The sequence below is a fragment of the Ammodytes marinus genome (assembly GCF_949987685.1).
Source record: "Ammodytes marinus genome assembly, chromosome: 12".
Classification (NCBI taxonomy): domain Eukaryota; kingdom Metazoa; phylum Chordata; class Actinopteri; order Uranoscopiformes; family Ammodytidae; genus Ammodytes; species Ammodytes marinus.
In genome coordinates this window covers 8609292-8626734 of record NC_137216.1, presented here as the reverse complement: position 1 = coordinate 8626734, position 17443 = coordinate 8609292, and the positions used below count along the sequence as shown (strand labels likewise).

The 17443-nt window shown below is 40.8% G+C and overlaps 1 protein-coding gene across 4 annotated transcripts in view; it reads left to right on the top strand.

The window, feature by feature from the left end:
- tns1b (tensin 1b) overlaps positions 1 to 17443 on the top strand; it is a gene marked incomplete at its 5' end in the record, with an annotated part of 174492 nt that overhangs the window by 39510 nt on the left and 117539 nt on the right. For all 4 annotated transcript variants that reach the window (XM_080038119.1, XM_080038122.1, XM_080038118.1 and 1 more), the window contains one exon: positions 9382 to 9496. In XM_080038119.1, coding sequence (XP_079894245.1) covers positions 9382 to 9496 — 115 coding nt within the window. The remainder of the gene's footprint in view (positions 1 to 9381; positions 9497 to 17443) is intronic.

The following is a 17443-nucleotide window of genomic DNA, read 5'->3' as shown; positions in this document are numbered from 1 at the left end:
ATCTATCTATATCTCAATTCATTCATAGTTTTCATTTATCCAGTTTCTAGCAAAAAATGGACAAACATAATGGCCTTATAGTGGGCGTCATGGGGAAATGCACCTGTTGGAAGACCAAGAAGAAGTACTATAGTGTAAATAACTAAATAAACCTTCACCTCATCACTTAATATTGTGGAAAGACTTGTGGAATCATGCAGTGTGGGATCATGCCATACTTAGGACCGAGTTTCTTGTCCCTGAAGGCCACCGTAGCTTATGTTCATTCTCCAAAAGGGATGGTTTAGGAAGGCAGCATTGCAATCTTAAATTTCACCACATATTCCACTCAATACACTCTGTACCTTTTTGAATGGTTTGGTACAAAATAGAAGTCCCCATATTATGCATCTTAATGATGTTGGTAATGCCCTGGCTTCTCTTCTCGTGCAAACATGATGTTGGCTTCATCCTTCACAGTGAATACTGTTGGACAGATCACCATTACCTTTGGTACAAGCATTAATGTCATTTTCTGGATGAATTGTTATAATTTTGGACAACTCCTTTATTTCTTGTGTACAGTTATCAATCTATAATTTGTCCATTACTTTGGTCCATGACCAAATATGTGCCACTCTAATGACATTCATGTCAGCCTCGGCTGTATCTTGTGTTAAGTGCTAATTATCAAATGCTGGCATGCATACGCCAAACAAACATGGTTAAAAAGTGAACATGATAGGCATTACATCAGCATCTTAGCATGCTGATGTTAGAATCTAGCTCAAAACACCACTGAGTACAGCTTCACAGAGCTGCCATCATGGCTGTATAGACTCCTAATAGCCTTGTTAACATTGGTAGCGTGTTAATGGTGTTAATAGGAAATTTAAATGTGCTTAACAGTAAATGCCCAGGTGGCCATTCAAATCATTGGCCTGCCTTTCCAGACATTTCTAGCTTGATTACATGGAAAGCAAAGTCCATGGTAAATCCAGACACGTCTCTCATTAGGGAAGTCACTTAATTCAAATATATACAGAACCTTAGACAGCTTCTCATTTGTCTACTGTTGTTCTATTATTGTTTAATTGGGTATTTAGGCTGCCTTGCTAAAAAGAGTTCTCCTTCTATGAACCTTAAGAGTAAAAACAATAAACTCACCGAACTCAGTAACCAGTGTTGTTATTACTTTTAAAAGTAAAGCTATTCTAATCCCATTAAGTAAAACCATTGGATTCGGGCAAGAAGACCAAGACTATTTTATAAAGTAGATTTTGTATTGGATTTGTATTGAGTGCATGCATGCACGTGTGTGAGTTTTGCATGTGCACTGAACACATGCAAAACATGGTTCGGTGTGTATATGAGGTAATGCATGAAGTGCCAACAGTGAAGGCAGTGTTATCAAAGGTGAAATCTGTGTGTTTTTCTACGTAGATCTCTGCGTGAGTCACACTTTTGAAAGCAGTTGAGGTAATAGTCTTGAGTTCTAAAGTTAAGGAGAAAAACAGCCTCTCGGTTACCTTCTTCTGCTGGAATGTCTGTAGCAGGGCAGAGTCTGGAAGGATTTATCTCCATACTATAACATTACCTAACACAGGCTGGAGCTGCCCTCTGTGAAAGACTTTGATTCTGAAAACACTATATATTCTTTATGAAATAAACACTGCTATCTGAAATTTGTTACTCTGCATTTGACAAATACCAGATTTCCATACGCCTTTAATAATGTGATTCCCTTAATGCTGTTCATAATCATAATCAGATATTGTTTGATGTAATGAACATTTTTCGAACATAACGTAGAAAAACTAAATTTAGTGGATATCTGTATTCGGAGTGATAATTGTTTTTTGTCTTTATGTGTGTATGCGCTATTCTCTATTCTCTCGACCATCTTGTCCAGTAGTTGCCCGGCTCTTTGCTCTTGCTTTCTTTACTTTGGCAGAGTGTCCTGACATCCAGGTCAAGTGTTCCTGAACACATAGAGAAACTGCCCTGACATGTTGCTCTGTAGAAAGGCAAAGCTAGCAACCAGCTGTTGACCAACTAATGAGCAAAGTCTTTCACTCAGGAGTTGGAGGAGGCAAAATCAGGGAAGATTGGGAATATTGGACTTCAGGTGGCCAGAAACTTGACTCCAAATAAGTACTAATGTTGCTTCATGCTACTGGATGTTAACGTAGTGATAAGCCAATGCTGTCTTTTCAGTTTCTTAAAATGTCCCCAAAAAGAGTACATTTTAATGGTCACATATTCTGCTAATATTCAGATTCAACATTTTCATTTGTGTTTCTCCTAGAAACAGTTTTCACAGTTTAGTTTCCAAAATAACTTTTATATTTCTCACCGTGCCATTGCTAAATCTCCTTTTCAGCCTCTGTCTGAAATGCTCTGTTTTTAAGCCCCGCCTTCCAAATAGCCGAGTGTGCTCTGATTGGCCCTGAATATAAGTTTTAATCTAACTGCCAGTTAGATTCACAGGTCGCAGGTGGGGGTAGTGCTAACTTAGGTTGGTAATGGGTGGAGGCAGGGGTGTGGCTTCTTCCCTTATGATGTCATAAGGGGAGAGAAATCTGTTTTTTGAACACAGGTTTTCAGAAATGTGGAGTTGTGTGATATGAGAGAGTGTTGTTAATATCATGCTTTGGGAGATTCTAGTCACACCAGGGACCCATATTAAAAAACATGAAAAAGTTAATGTTGGGGACCTTTAAGTTATAAGTGGGCTTGCTGTGACTAGCTGGACTGGACTTTTTGTCAAAGGCATCAGTGTAAAATGTGAAGAGTAGAGGTCGGGGCTAAAGCTCAGGTAGCGTAATTCAGCACCTCCCTCGAGGGTTCCTGGAATTCCTGTGAAATTAAAAATGACAGGGCAAAAATGCCTCTGATAATTAGGAGAAATTCTTCATCCAGCAGTAGACAGGATTGGCTCAAACACACACACACACACACACACACACACACACACACACCACTGTGTCGATTGTTGTCTGCAGCTAGACAAGATTTATTACAAAAATAAATCAATGCTGGAATAACAGAAGATGCTGTTTGAAGAATCTTCTTCTTCTTCTTCTTCTTCTTCTTCTTCTTCTTCTTCTTCTTCTTCTTCTTCTTCTTCTTCTTCTTCTTCTTCTTCTTCTTCTTCTTCTTCTTCTTCTTCTTCTTCTTCTTCTTCTTCTTCTTCTTCTTCTTCTTCTTCTTCTTCTTCTTCTTCTTCTTCTTCTTCTTCTTCTTCTTCTTCTTCTTTGATCTTTTAGCATTAGAAAAACGTGTTGGAGTGTGGGATACGTGTGGAGGGCTGGGGCATGTGAGTGTACAAGAATGTGTTTGTCTATGCTCTGATGTAAAAGTGTGTCCATCTGCGTGTGTGTGTGTGTGTGTGTGTCTGTGTGTGTCTGTGTGTGTGTTGAGTGCCTGTGTTTTGCCCGTGTGTGCTAATGAGAGTGAGGCAGGAGATTATGCGTGCGTCTCTAAGGGAACAGCAGTCTGTTCCCAGGAGCTGCAGTGCCTGGAGCTGGGGGGGGGGTATGTGTACACCCTGACCCCAGCTTTCGGGGGTCCCAGTTTGCCTGTCTGAAACCATTTCCTTCCTTTGTGGCCCATTTGAGTGCCCGATATGTGTGACGCGAATGTGAAGGACTTCTGGAGGCCATTCACATTGGTCCTGGAACACGTTTGTTGAAACAGAAAATAATCAGCAAGTGGACTGGCAAGCAGGGTTTGCCTTTAACTCTGTGTTCCCCACCCCCATACCTCTCCCCCGTCATCCGTATCTCCCCAATTCTACAGCCATCCCCCTCCAAAACAACACGAAAACTCATGATCGCCGACTGAATTGCTAATGATGGGAAACAATTAAGGGCTCACAAAAGGGAGCGTCCCGCTATATTGCTCTGCGCTGTATTTACATAGGATTTTGAGGTTAAATGACGGGAGCCTGATTTTCTAGTGAGGGCAAGTGGACTGACATAGACAGGCCTGCTGAAGAGATCTGGCTTTTGTCTGGCTTTGTAAAGAAGGATGTGTTTGACTTCAGTGATATTGGGAATTAAAGCTTTAGAGTTGAGGGAATTTCAATTTTGAGTATGCCCACACCCCTTAAACATTGTTTTACTCATTCTAATAAGAAATAAGAGAATGACACATGTGTAAACATGACAAGTGGCATACCAGTGAACGGCTGGAACTCCCCCACTCCCCCCAACGTTCCCGTCCTCCTGGATAAGCCCTGGTGTGTGAATGGCTAGTGGGGCTCCACAGTGGTCAAAGAGGCCGCTGAATAGACTGAATTAGATTGAGACATTCTGCCTGTTTAACACAGGGCAAGTGTATAGGTGTGTGTGTATATGTGTGTGTGTGTGTGTCTGGCAGAGAGTGAAAGCCCCAAGTTGAGTTTAAAAAGCCCTTGACAGACATGGAATACGTTTAACATTGCTGGCTTCATCTGTCTGTTAAAAGTGATGGCTTTTGGCCATTCAGACATTGGCGTCCGTTACGTAGCTGTTCCTCATTCAGACAGGACTGAACCGTGAGGGAAGGAGCAAAACATTTGGCCTCTGGTGCGCGAGAGGGAGAGGGGGAATCAGCATTGAGTTCAAGAGTTGAAATAAAGGAGAAGAGAAATGATCTGTTCTCTCACGGCACGGCCTATAAAGACGTATTTTGTTATTGCATCTTTAACCAATAAGGGACCTTTGTTATTTATACTATATTGAGAGTTATGATACATATTCTATGAAGACTGACAGTGTACGGATTTTCCCACATGCTGATTTAAAATCATAGCTGGGTATACATATTTAGAATTTCATCTACTGGATGTTATTGGAAAGCAGTGTTGGATTACTATTGCTGTGTGGGGTGTTGTCAGTTCTCTCCCAAGATAGTTTTTTTTCCTGTAAAAAAATACCGTACAATCAGATCAAACCCAGAGTATATAATGTTAAAGAAACAGATATCCATTTTTGTCTGCATAAGAAATTATAGGTGGTGATTCTTCATTGCATTTTTCTTCAGGAGGCTGGACTAATCGTGCAATGAATCTCTCTCTTTATTGAACCTATGTACATTCATCTGACAGCATTCAATTCATATACACTGGGTTAGAGGTGGTATGGAAAAGTAACTAGGTCGGGCCCAGAAGGATTGTTAACTTTTTTGTCCCTGCCCCTGTGCACAAACAAATGGGAACACATTATAATTGAGAATTTGTACGTTCTTTTATACCTCTGGCGCATATTTCAGTGAAATGAACAAGTGATTAAGTAGAGGAAGGACTGGAGGAAGGGGAGTGCACTAAATGTATTTACTGTGGAAAAAACTTTACTTATTCCTATGGCAACATGGGCAGATTAAAGTGCTACGTCCCACGTGGCAGACTTAATTTGATTTTGGAAATCTGGGAAATGTTTTTCATGAATAAATCATTTGGCAGAAAACTCAAGTAGAAGCACGTTATGCAGTAGTGCTCAGTTCACATTTACTTCTACCTGTTTGTGTATTATGCTTTTATGATATGAATTATGCTTTTTCCATGATATATTACAAAATAAAGAAAGAAGGAATAACACAAAACCTCATTTTTGGTTGTAATTCTTTTATTTTTATTTACAAAATGAACATTGATTCAAAAGTCAAGACCAATACAACAAAAACAAACTCTTAAGTTCATGTCCTTTTCCCAAATAATTATTGCATCCCTAACAGATGACTTCATTGCAGTCCGAGGCTTCCATTCCTGTGGAATTAATGACTGTTTTGGATGATGTGGTGACAGATTAGACACACACACACACACACACACACACACACACACACACACACACACACACACACACACACACACACGCACACACACACACACAAGCGATTACGGAGGGGTGTTCCCTTTAACACCTGCCTGCGGCTCTGTCACATTCACACTGCTGACAGTATTGCCTCCTTTTATGTTGACAGTTGATCCCTAAACACTCTGCAAGTGAAACCAGAGGATAGTTCTTTTTGGTCAAAACACAGCTTGTGGGCTGCCTCGTTCCAGAGGTATCGCTTCCCACAAAGCCTGGTGTCACTTTGACAGTATTGGAAAACAATGCTTGAAGTCCCCCTTTAAAACATCTTGACTGACAGGGCGGACAGACCCCCGCACACATCCACAATTACTACACACACTCAGAGTAACATAAAAACCCACTGATCACCCTTTCCCAATTGCCCTGGAATCCAGATTCTGAATCCCTATCCAGCAGATGCCAGCCAAAGCTTTTTGGCATTTTGGCGCCTTGGATCAAAGTATGTGCATGGATGCCAGGCAGAGACCTCCAGCCCTCCCCCTCTCCCCCTTTGCCAACATGGCGCGTCCTGCACAGCCATGGTCATTATATCAGCCTAACTAGATTAAGCTAATCACGTTATGTCGTGGTAAGGCGTAGCAGGGAGATGGAATGAGGGGTCGGCAGTCCTGCTGTTGCCATGTGGCTCAGCAAAATACAAACACTGGACTGGTCGCGTAAAGCTTGGTAAACAACAGAGGTGATATCGGCATGTCTGAGGTTCTAAACCTCCAAATTAGCTCATGAACTTTGGAAAACACCCAGAAAATCAATGCATTTCAATTCATTTGAGAAAGGTTTCTGTTGATCTAAATATGCTGACTTTTTTTTGTTGCTAAAAAACATATTGTTGCTAAATGCCCATTTACTGATCCTGACTTTTCTCAATCTTTTTCCAATTCATCTCTTAACATTAGCTCCAACCTTCTCTGAATCAGGACTACATTGGTGTAGTACCCCTTTAGAGGAGCTGTGTTGATGGGGTTGTGTTTCAGTTACCAATGAGACAATGGAATAGGATGCCGAGGGTCCAGTTTGACTTATAGATCTGTGGGTTTGAACACTCGAAAGAAATCAAAACATTGCACAGCAGTTCACCAATACCATCAATCATCATGTGGCCTATCATTGTATCCTGTGTCATGACCATGAACTGAAGAAAGTAGGCATTCATGTTACAAAGTCATATGCCAGAAATGTGCGCTTATTTCACATTTTTTGATTGGCTTTCCAGATGATGTTGCATTGCGCTGAGTCAAAAGATGATCCAGGCTCATCTGTTTTGCTGTACAACTCTGCCATATGTGTTCCCATGCAGGGCTGATGTCTGTCTGAACATGGCCACAGTCACTTATATGGATCTACTGTAGCTCTAAAAACTCCATACCTCTATCCTCATGATGCAACTCTAATGTGTATTTTATAAGACACTACCTGCCTGGTGAAAACCCTTGTCATTGAAGCTCCATTCCCCCTGTATTTTAAGCATTCTTTACTTTCCAAGCCCATGCTTACATCACTGTGTTTTCTGACTTGATACAGATCCTTTAAAGAAGACATTATACAACTGATTACCCAGACAGAGGACTACTCCCCATGACTAGTACACTGTAGTGCTATAGATATACAGTATAAGCGGTGTAGAATATAGCGAATCCTACATGTTCTGAGTCTGCTTTTTCACTTGTGGATCCATATGGAGGTCTCAGTATTCAGGCTTTAACTGGAAGCAAGACATCATGGGGAAATAAACCCAGGGCTTTCCTCTCCTTCTGCTAAGTCAGTTCCTTCTGCTAATAACAGGACGGTCAGTGACTTGAGGAGATACTCCGTCTGGTTTATCATTCATGTGTTAACTCTGCACTGTGATTATTACACACCCTAAGCCGCTTTTCCAACACGTTGCCTTTTATGATTGATGGGAAGAGAAAAAAAAAGAGGGGGGGGGGGGGGTTCATTAGTGGTTATAAGGTTACTGCGGTTGGAAGTCTGGGAATCTCTTAAGAAAAGGGAGCTGCTGCTATATATTCATTGCCATGCTAAGATTCTATGGTCTCTCCACATATTAAAATTCCTGTGCAAAGTCCCTCAATATGCCAACCACATGGCCACTCTGTCCGGTCCGGCAGGCACTCTGTATACGCTTAATGGAAACCTCATGGTTGGACGCCATGCTAAACTGCCACTCCCTGCCTCGAAAAAACAGGTCCACTTTCCCTCTTTGATCCTGTATAAAACATACATTAAAGGCCATTGAGGTACATTAAAGACATCACAGAAATGCAGATGTACTGCAAGGCTCTGTAATGTTGCCCCTCTCTCCTCTGGGGCACTGATTACACTTTATAATCCGTGAAAAATCCAAAGGCTAACATTCATAAATGGCCCGTCTCATTTCTATTCTGTTCTTTTTCTCGCTAATACTGGCTGTTAATTGGTTAATTGTCGGTTATGTTAAACGCCATTCCCACTGTATCTGATGCGATATAAAACTGTTGTGGCTAAGTGCTCTTTACAACATAATTACTCCATTATAAACATTCGGTGAGGGTTTTTTCTGGCTCGTATAGGAGGATTCATTGGACCGCTATCCCCGCGGTGCTGAACCTCAAAGTGAAAATGGGGACCAGCTGAGCAAATAGAAGCACAGGGAGAGAGAGAATGATGTCACAGTTCTCCACGGTCGGTCATTAGGGGGTAAATGGAAACACGATGCAGGTTACACCACAGGAAGCACTCCCCAAACCCCCCAAAAAGCTCCACTTTGTCTGTTTGCCCTCCAGCATTGCTGAGTGCCAAAGTGACAAAGCAGACAGGAAAAGGACTGTGTGTGTGTGTGTGTGAGGGGGGAGGGAGTGGGGGGGGGGGGGTAGATGGTATACAGTAGAGGAGGAACAGCAGGGTGCAGACAGACACAGAGCAATGTTTTAACTGGACACTGTCAAGAGCTTGCTCTCCAAAGAGTTGCGTAACACACCTGCAAGGAGGGAAATGAGATGTCAGGGCAAAAAGCTAAAGGGGGTGGAGAGAGGAACACTGAAAGAAAGAGTAAAAAAGAAAGCTACATAGATTAGGCTCTGTGTGTGTTCTCCTTTTTTCTAGTTTATGTTCTGCCAACCTGGACACATACAGAGTTACTTCCTTTTCACCATTTTATGTGGTAAAGTTTTAACAGACCGCGAAAATGGTGATACATTTTAGGTTTTTTATTTTATATGTTTCAAAGTAACTAATTGGTTTTACGGAACAGTATTAGAGCAACGGTAGAGAAAGAAAAATCTGAGTTTTCTTCAAAATAATGCACTTGGATAAAAAATAATGAGGATAAGTCGAAATTAAATTCAAAGATTGATTGTTTGGGTTTTATTATCAACAACACACACACACGCGCACGCACGCACGCACGCGCACACGCACACACACACCCACACACACACAAAATAAATCGCCCCAAAATGACTCACACCACCTGGACTCATTGAAGTCCCATATGACCCCAGCATATTCACACTAACACGTTCCACCTCTTTTGTCTTGTTGCTTGTGTTTTGTTAACTTGCAGCCGGAGGAGTTGGAGGCTCTTCACTCCCATACGTTCCGGGTGAAGACTTTCAAGAAGGCCAAGCACTGCGGCGTTTGCAAACAGACCATCATCCAAGACGGACTCATCTGCCGAGGTCAGTCCCCTCTCCCTCAAACTCTGATCTCTTGGATTAACTGCGGCAACTGTTTGTGTTTGTAGTAGGGCTTTTACAGCTCCCATGACTATGTTGTTTTTAGTGACCTCTAGTGGTTTAACTTCTCACCTTTGCTGCATCAGATGGTTTACTCCAGGACATATACAGGTGCAACAGAGCACAGGTTTTGAACCCTTCAACCAGAAAAGGCCAGCAAAAGTTACTCTTTAAAGGCCTACTTCACCAGTGGGAATATGAAGGTGTCTACAAATCGGTTCATCCTAGCCATGAGAAAAGACAGAAAGAGTGTCTTGTGGTCTCATTGGCTAACCCTACAGTTTGCCCAGTTGTGACATCTGTGAATCTATGTTTTTTTCTAAAGGTGACATTATGTCCGATAGGTTGGTACAGAGAAACGGGAAATGATGTAATTACTGGTAGTGTCAGACAGTGCCAATTTACATTATGTTGGACCGGAATACTCTTGACCTAGGACTCTAGCACAGAGTGGGTCACTTGTACTCAAACTTATTATACAGCAGGATTCTTGAGCTGCCACTGTGAGCTGGAAGGTAAAATGTGACCGCTACACTTTGACGTTAACCTTTTAGTAGCACGTCAAAGCAGTTGGCCATTGTTTTGCAGTCAGACGCCTGTCAGATTTTTGACCTTATCACATCTTTTTATTATTTTGCTTAGGGACTATTTTCAGGAGCCAGTGTGTTCAAGATGTTATATATATCTGTTATGGATCATTGATTAAAATGAAACAAGCAATACCATTTTCATTCAGCTCGCTCATAATCTTAAACTCCGCTGTTTCATTACTTAGGTTCCCCCCAAGCTAGAGCTAAGGGCCAACAAAATGAGTCTGCAGTAACTGTTCTAACTTGCCTGGACAATGATGGCGGTATCTGTTACGACGTCCATTAGTGGTCTAAATGAGGGGTCATCTGAGGTTACCTGGGGTCAACCTGGTGTCAGCGTTTAGACAGTCAAATGACAGAGGAGGGCAATAGAAGCCCCAGAGAGCTTCTCACTTTCCTTAATGGTGTTAACTGAAGAGGCAATTTGGCTGACTGCGAGATTTGCATGGTTTAATTGATGCAAACATCTTTAAAGCTATAGTGAGCAACTTTATTCATATAAATAAATGTTGGTTACCCAAAGCCATCGCCAAATGAGTTGACACAAAGTTAATTAAGCCTATCAGCTCCACAGAACTCTCTCTGTATTTCTCAGTATGGCAGCATTTACAAACTGGTGTGACCCCCCCAACATTGACACGGGAGCTCAAGACGCACCCAAGAAATGTTTCAGTTGTTGATTCTTCTGCTCATAAAAAAACCTGGACGTACAGCAGAAGGAATAAAACCCATGCGCGATCCTTGAAGGCTTACCTCGTGTAGATGTGCCAACAGTGTTGTTGTAATTCCTCAGAATTCCTCAAGGGGGCGAGAGAAGTGACACACTGTAGCTTTAAATGATGGTAAATGATTTGTTGCTCAACAAATTATACTTTCTGTAGTTTATTTTAAAGTAAATTCATTGGGGTTCCAGAATCAAGCAGTATTTAAACAGACTTCGATTGTTTTTTGTTTCTTGTTTATACCGGTACCAGCTGGGTGAGATTGAAGTATATTGTGAAACGGCAAACAATTGCAGGAAAGTCACTGATATTTAATAATAGACTTTTAATGTGGTCACCATTCTCCATGCAGTGAAAACCTTTCCCATCTGGTGCTCCAAGTGAGTTAAAACCAAAATGAAGAATATATCAACCGGGCCTGCTGCTCACCACATCGCGTTGTAGTGGAAATGTCTGTTTCCAGACAGATAACGTCAAATGAAACCATGAGGAAATGGCTGGATGTTTGGCTTGGCACATCAGCAGAGGGGAGTATTCAACTTTCAGCTTCCCAAATCTGACACAGGGCGGGGTAGTAAGTTTGAAGGGCACAGCTTGGAAAAGCAAGAGCATTCTCCTCCTATGCACATTGGTATCTTTTTGGACAGGCTGCTTGACAGAATGACATTTAGTTCTTGTGCTGTACTGTGTGCAGGCCCATGCTGGGAAAGTGCTCAGTTTGACACTCTGATAATAACTGTCAATCAGTTAGTTGAACAAACTTATTGTTGTCCTCTAAAGTATAGTTCCATGCAATTGTAAATATAGGCCTACAACTGCTGCACATCAGGGTTTGCCGATAATAAGGTAATTTTTCATTTAACTTTTATTTATCCTCGAGAGACCAATTGAGGGGTGACCCTCATCTACAATGACGTTGAGTTCAAAACAAATTCAAAGGAAAAACAACAATACATACAAAATATTCAATGCAAATACATCATATACACAACAACAGGTGAAGAGAAAAAAACTATTTAAACATTTACACAGTGGTGAAGAGTGGCAGCAATTAAAATGAAATTGGTGTAATACCATATTTTAAAAATAGTAACTCTTCTCAAAAAGTACAATTAGAAAGAAAAGATGGCCTATGCAACCCGGTTGGTACCCCACAATAACAATGTTTGTTTCCATCGTTTGGAACATAGGTTGCATTGAGTTACATTGTGATGGGTTCAAGCACTGTTCAGTAAAAAAATAGTATTTGGTGAAGGTAATTTCATCGTGATTAGTTCAATGTAATCTTGTTATATGTAGTGTTAGGCGAGAAGCTAAAACCAATAGGCTACAGAGCTGAAGTAGAAATAGGTGATATCAGACGGTAATACAGTCTACCGGGAGAGAATTTGGGGAAGGTTTTACAGGAATCAAAAATGGGATACAACCAGGGCTGTACAGTGCGACAGTTTTGATCGCATTTGCTACTGAAATTGATCACGTGCGATGATGAATACGAACCCATTAGCACTCGTGCGACAGCTTGCTAATGAGGAGAGGCTGTCTTTGAAACACAGAGGAGAGATGCACAACACTGCTTAGAGGGCTCTACATTAACACTGCGGGTAAATGAGTCTTAGGAAAGTAAGTTATTGAGTCCACCCTCCACTTTGGCTGGTGAAAGATGTGTGCTCGGGATCTGTGCGGGTGCAGCGATTCTAGGTATAAAAACTTCACCAACGGCAATTACCGGAAGGAGACGGCACATTACCGCAGTTAAGTTAGGTCGTGTACAAACAGAACATTTCCTGTGCGCCTTCACATTAAAAGCCTGTTATTAGCCAAACGTTAGTTGACTTTTATTTTGAAGCCGGTAAGAACAGGAAGTTAGCGCTTTTTTCTAGCTTGAAAGGCAACTCATTCAGCTGCAGAGAGCAGTCAACAGTAGCCTAGTCTATTTACAAAGTTTTAAATAAGCCACTGAAAAGCTACTCCCAACACATTCACAACAACCTATTTAATTTATCCTAAATTGTACCAATATTTATACTTGTTTATTTAATAGGCTATGTTTAATGTTTTAAAGTTTGGTTTTAATTAACAGAAGGACATTATAATAATAATTCTGAATCAGCAAAAAATTGCAATTGGCAGGTTAGATTCTTTTTTCTAAATTGCAATCAGTGCACCCCTATTCATTCTTCTACAATTATTACTGCACACACTAGGATATCATATTAATTGTGAATCTCAAATGAGACCAAGATGACATGCTCAAAGGTAATTAGAGCAAAATGCAAGGGTTAAGGTTATGCAAGTTTTCAATCATAGCCTACTTTGTGTGCTACCAAATTTATTTTTGTGCTACTGAATTTTTTTGCTTGCTAGCACCAGTGCTACCACCTGAAAAAATAAGCGTACAGCCCTGGATACAACCCAACAATACTGTATGTTTCCACCTAGAAGCGTCTTGTCACAGGCAAAGCGTTGCGTGTTGGCCACAGAGCAGTTTAGTGTATGTGTTTTATTTGAGTGTATCTGTTAACCTATACACACATTTGGTCCTGTGAAGTATATAGGCTACGTTGTTTGTGTGGCGTTCAGTTGTGCTTGTGGTATGTGTCTATGTGCAAAGTGTCTGAGTAGCACCTCTGTCTCCTTCTTTATCTACTGCTGAAAGAAAGGCTTATACAATGAGTGTAGTTCAACACCTGCATTTACTCTGCACTTCACTCTGTGATCAGACTGTTGAGTCCAGATGTTGTTGTTGTTGTTGTTGAACAGTGTCATTAAGTCTTCACATTGGCATCTTTGGTTCACATGCTATTCGTGCTACACACAGCATGTTGCAGACTTGTATCCTCTGTCACCTTTGTCCTCACTTGGCCTGTCCCTAAGTGAAACAGACTGTGTTGTAAGGAGCATTCATCTCCTCAAGTCTGCTACATCTTGCTTACTAAATAGGAAATGTACTAAGGAAAATAATAGCTACATTATTAAAGCAATCAGCAGTAGTCTTCAGTAACCATTTCTTCCATCCCAAACAAGGATTTGTTAGATTTTGGAACGAAAACGTATTTTCTTTTATATATTTTGTTTGTGTCTACACTGGGCTCCAGTTAAATATGGTCCCGTAGCCTTTTGCAGACAGTTTATCTTCTAATAAAATGACACTAGAGACAGACAGCACCTGGGAACATCATTTATAAGAAAGTGATTTATAGGAGACGTAAACCATGGTGACAGGGCTGCCTCCATTCTGATTTAACTTCAGTTTAGTTCTCTCTCTCTCTCCTAAGTCATATCATGGTCTGCTCATGTGTACGACTGCAGTTAATGGTGCGTGTGCTAGAGGCAGATTTACGAGAACAACACAAAGTGAACAGCAGACTTTTATAGCAGACCACGCAGTTTTTTTTCTTCTCCGTCTCCTACTCTTGAGTTGCGAAACTGGAAGCAACTAGCAAAAAGTAGCAGGTGAAATACTTTTAAGTGGCACTAATAAAGTATTTAGTTGTCACTTGTGAGTATGAGGTTAATTCTGTACTACCGAACTGTCTAATTTAACGGTTTGATTGATGATGTTGGAGAGTTAGAAAATAATTCAACCCATAAAGTTGCTTGTCGTATTTTAATTTCTTTCTATTTTTAAAATAGTTGCGATACAATGTATATTTCGTATGTGTGTATACAAGCCGTGTACCAATGTTTAAGGAGAAGGTTGGTACTTTTCTGTATCTTTTCTTTATTGTTACAAAAAAAATTTCTAACGTTTTTTGTATCTACTAACAGTCCTAAGCCCACTGGTTGAACAGTACAACACAGTCTGTTGAAAACAGTTGTATATTGTCTTCTGTTATGGAGGAGCTTTGACAAGTCTGAAATAACAGAGGATAGGATAATAAAAGTGGGCCTCTTTCAGCATGGGGAGGTCTAATAAAGATGTGATCATGCAAATTGCATTATGGGAAGTGTAGGAACCGGCATTCTTTGGAGCTTGACATATGGACTAAAAGCCAGGATATTTTGCCTCTGTTACATCAGTTTTGACCATTCCTTTTCCTTTCACAAGTTCCCCATCCTTTGAAAGACGTACAATGCTCAATGGCTAGACTGACCTTTAAAGGAGTAGTTTGACTTTTTGCACTAATTCATTTTATTGCAGAGAAATGGGTGCGAAGGATGATACCACTCTCACTCGGTACGCTAAATATGACGCTACCGCCAATGATGCGACTGCGACTGAAGGGAAACAGCTTGCCGAGTACCCTAATTAACACTTCATATCTCATTTGTGTAAAAAAGACAATATTCGTTTTACCAGGGATCAAATACAGATGAAACAAGATATACTAACTCTTAAACTTTGTTGATATTGTTAGTCATCTTTAGAGGTGTTTAGGTGGATTTGGTTACATTCAAGCAGAGCCAGGCCAGCTGCTGTTCCCCTGTTTTGTGCTAAGTAAAGCTTACCAGCTGCTGGATGTAGCCTCATATTCAATGGATGGATTTGAGAGTTATTAGTAGTTTTAGTATGGATTTTCCTCATCTAACTCTCTAAATAATTAGCAATTTTCGACATATTTTTTTTTCTTTACATTTACATGATGTTTTATAATATATTGATAAATTATATTTAGGACTAAAATGCCATAAATATTCAATAATGAAAAACATCTTTGAGATAGATGCATCAATCATTGTTGTTACAGAATCAAGCAGCTCCCTCAGTCACAGGGCTCCTCCCCTCTGCTGCTCTTGTTTACTAACATTCTCCAGTCACATGGTCTGGCAGTGCCACACACACACACACACACACACACACACACACACACACACACACACACACACACACACATACAGCACGTGGACTTCCTCCCTCTCTAGCGGTTGCCAGGATACAAGGTGTTAGTTACTTTGACAATAGCATGTTGACGCAGGTCTGGACCGCAGTTTTCCAGTCAAAAAAAAAAAAGAAGAGAAAAGGCCGTCTGCGGTAGGGTATTTTTGGAGCACTGGCCCTGAGGGCAGGAACTGGCTTTTATGTTCATTCACTGTTAGTGCGCTTCAGTTTAAATGGATTTTTTGTGTGCCATAGCAAGTCAATAGAGTGCTGTTATGCCACATAGGTTCTCAGGGCAAATAAGTTGATTTGTTTTGAATTTGTTAGAGTTCCACCACTCTAACTCTAAGAATAAAAAAGAAATCAAACGAACCAGCAAAAATAGTTTAAAAAAAAGGGTGTATTGTGTGTATACTTCTTGTCCTGGAGGCGACCACACCGACGCCACTTCCACTGTAAACAGTAAACACTGATCTTCAAAGATCTGCTGGAGAAACGCCACAATAGCAGGTGTGTGTGAGTGAGGGAGGGAGAGAGAGTGAAGGTTATCATAGGTCTGTTCTTTGCTGCTGAGCTCATACAGTTGGTATGCAGCAAGACCCAATGAGGGTTAACACACAAACACAAACGCCACATGCATACACTGTAGCTCTAGCTGCAATGTCAGAGAGCTATTGTCAAGCAAGTCTATGTATAGTTTGACTACTTCTTTCTTAGACAGCATGTAACACTGGCCTCAGTCCTTTAGTCAGCATCTCAGTACATGTCACACACACACACACACACACACACACACACACACACACACACACACACACACACACACACACACACACACACACACACACACACTTACTTGATACTGTTTAGTTTCCCTTGCAACTTCTTGCTTTGGCAGCAGTCATTAGTCTAATAAGCGTAGCAGATGGATTGAGATAACCACTGGTTTGGATGATGGATAGTGACTGTCTCCCTAGTCTGATGTTATCCTAATCTATTAAAACCAACCAGACAATGACTTTCCCTGAGTCCTGCCCGGGGCACACAGGCTCTGTGTGAAGACATATTTGTGCTGACAATCTGGAATTCGTCTTGGTCTTGCTGCACGCCCTGTGAACCTTTTTATTTACACTTTCATCTGCCTTGCTATGTCTGTTTCACTGTCTGATGGACTGTACAGGTGCACATCTGTGTCACACATGTTCTCACAAAACTGCTTGTCATCCTTTGGAATTCAAGCATGACGTGACTGTATTGTGATTTATGGTAAAACTTGCACAGTCCCAAAGTGGAAGCCCCCAGAGCAGTTACTTTAATGCAGTTAGGGGGCCACCTGTTGGTTGAGCTGAAACATTGCACCTGGTACATTTACTATAAGAGCTGAGGCCATTCATTGTAATATAATGTATTGGTCAGCTCAGCATATGCATGGTTGCATTTGTATACAGTATTGGTTGATTTAAGTACAGATATAAACGCACTGTTAAACATCGCCACATCACTGCTTACTTGGTGATTGCCATTCATCAGACCATTAAAAGGATGTTTAATTAAGTAAACCTTTTTAAACTCATCTAGGAAAAATAGAAAAAAAGACAGGAGGATACAAAACAACACATTTCTTATTTGTACTTAGTCAATCTAAACGGCATTCATGATAGTTATCGCAACGATTTACGATTCATTGCAAATTAACTCTGCGATCGTCTTATTCAATATGTTATTATAACAACAGTTACATTAATCTTCTATAAAT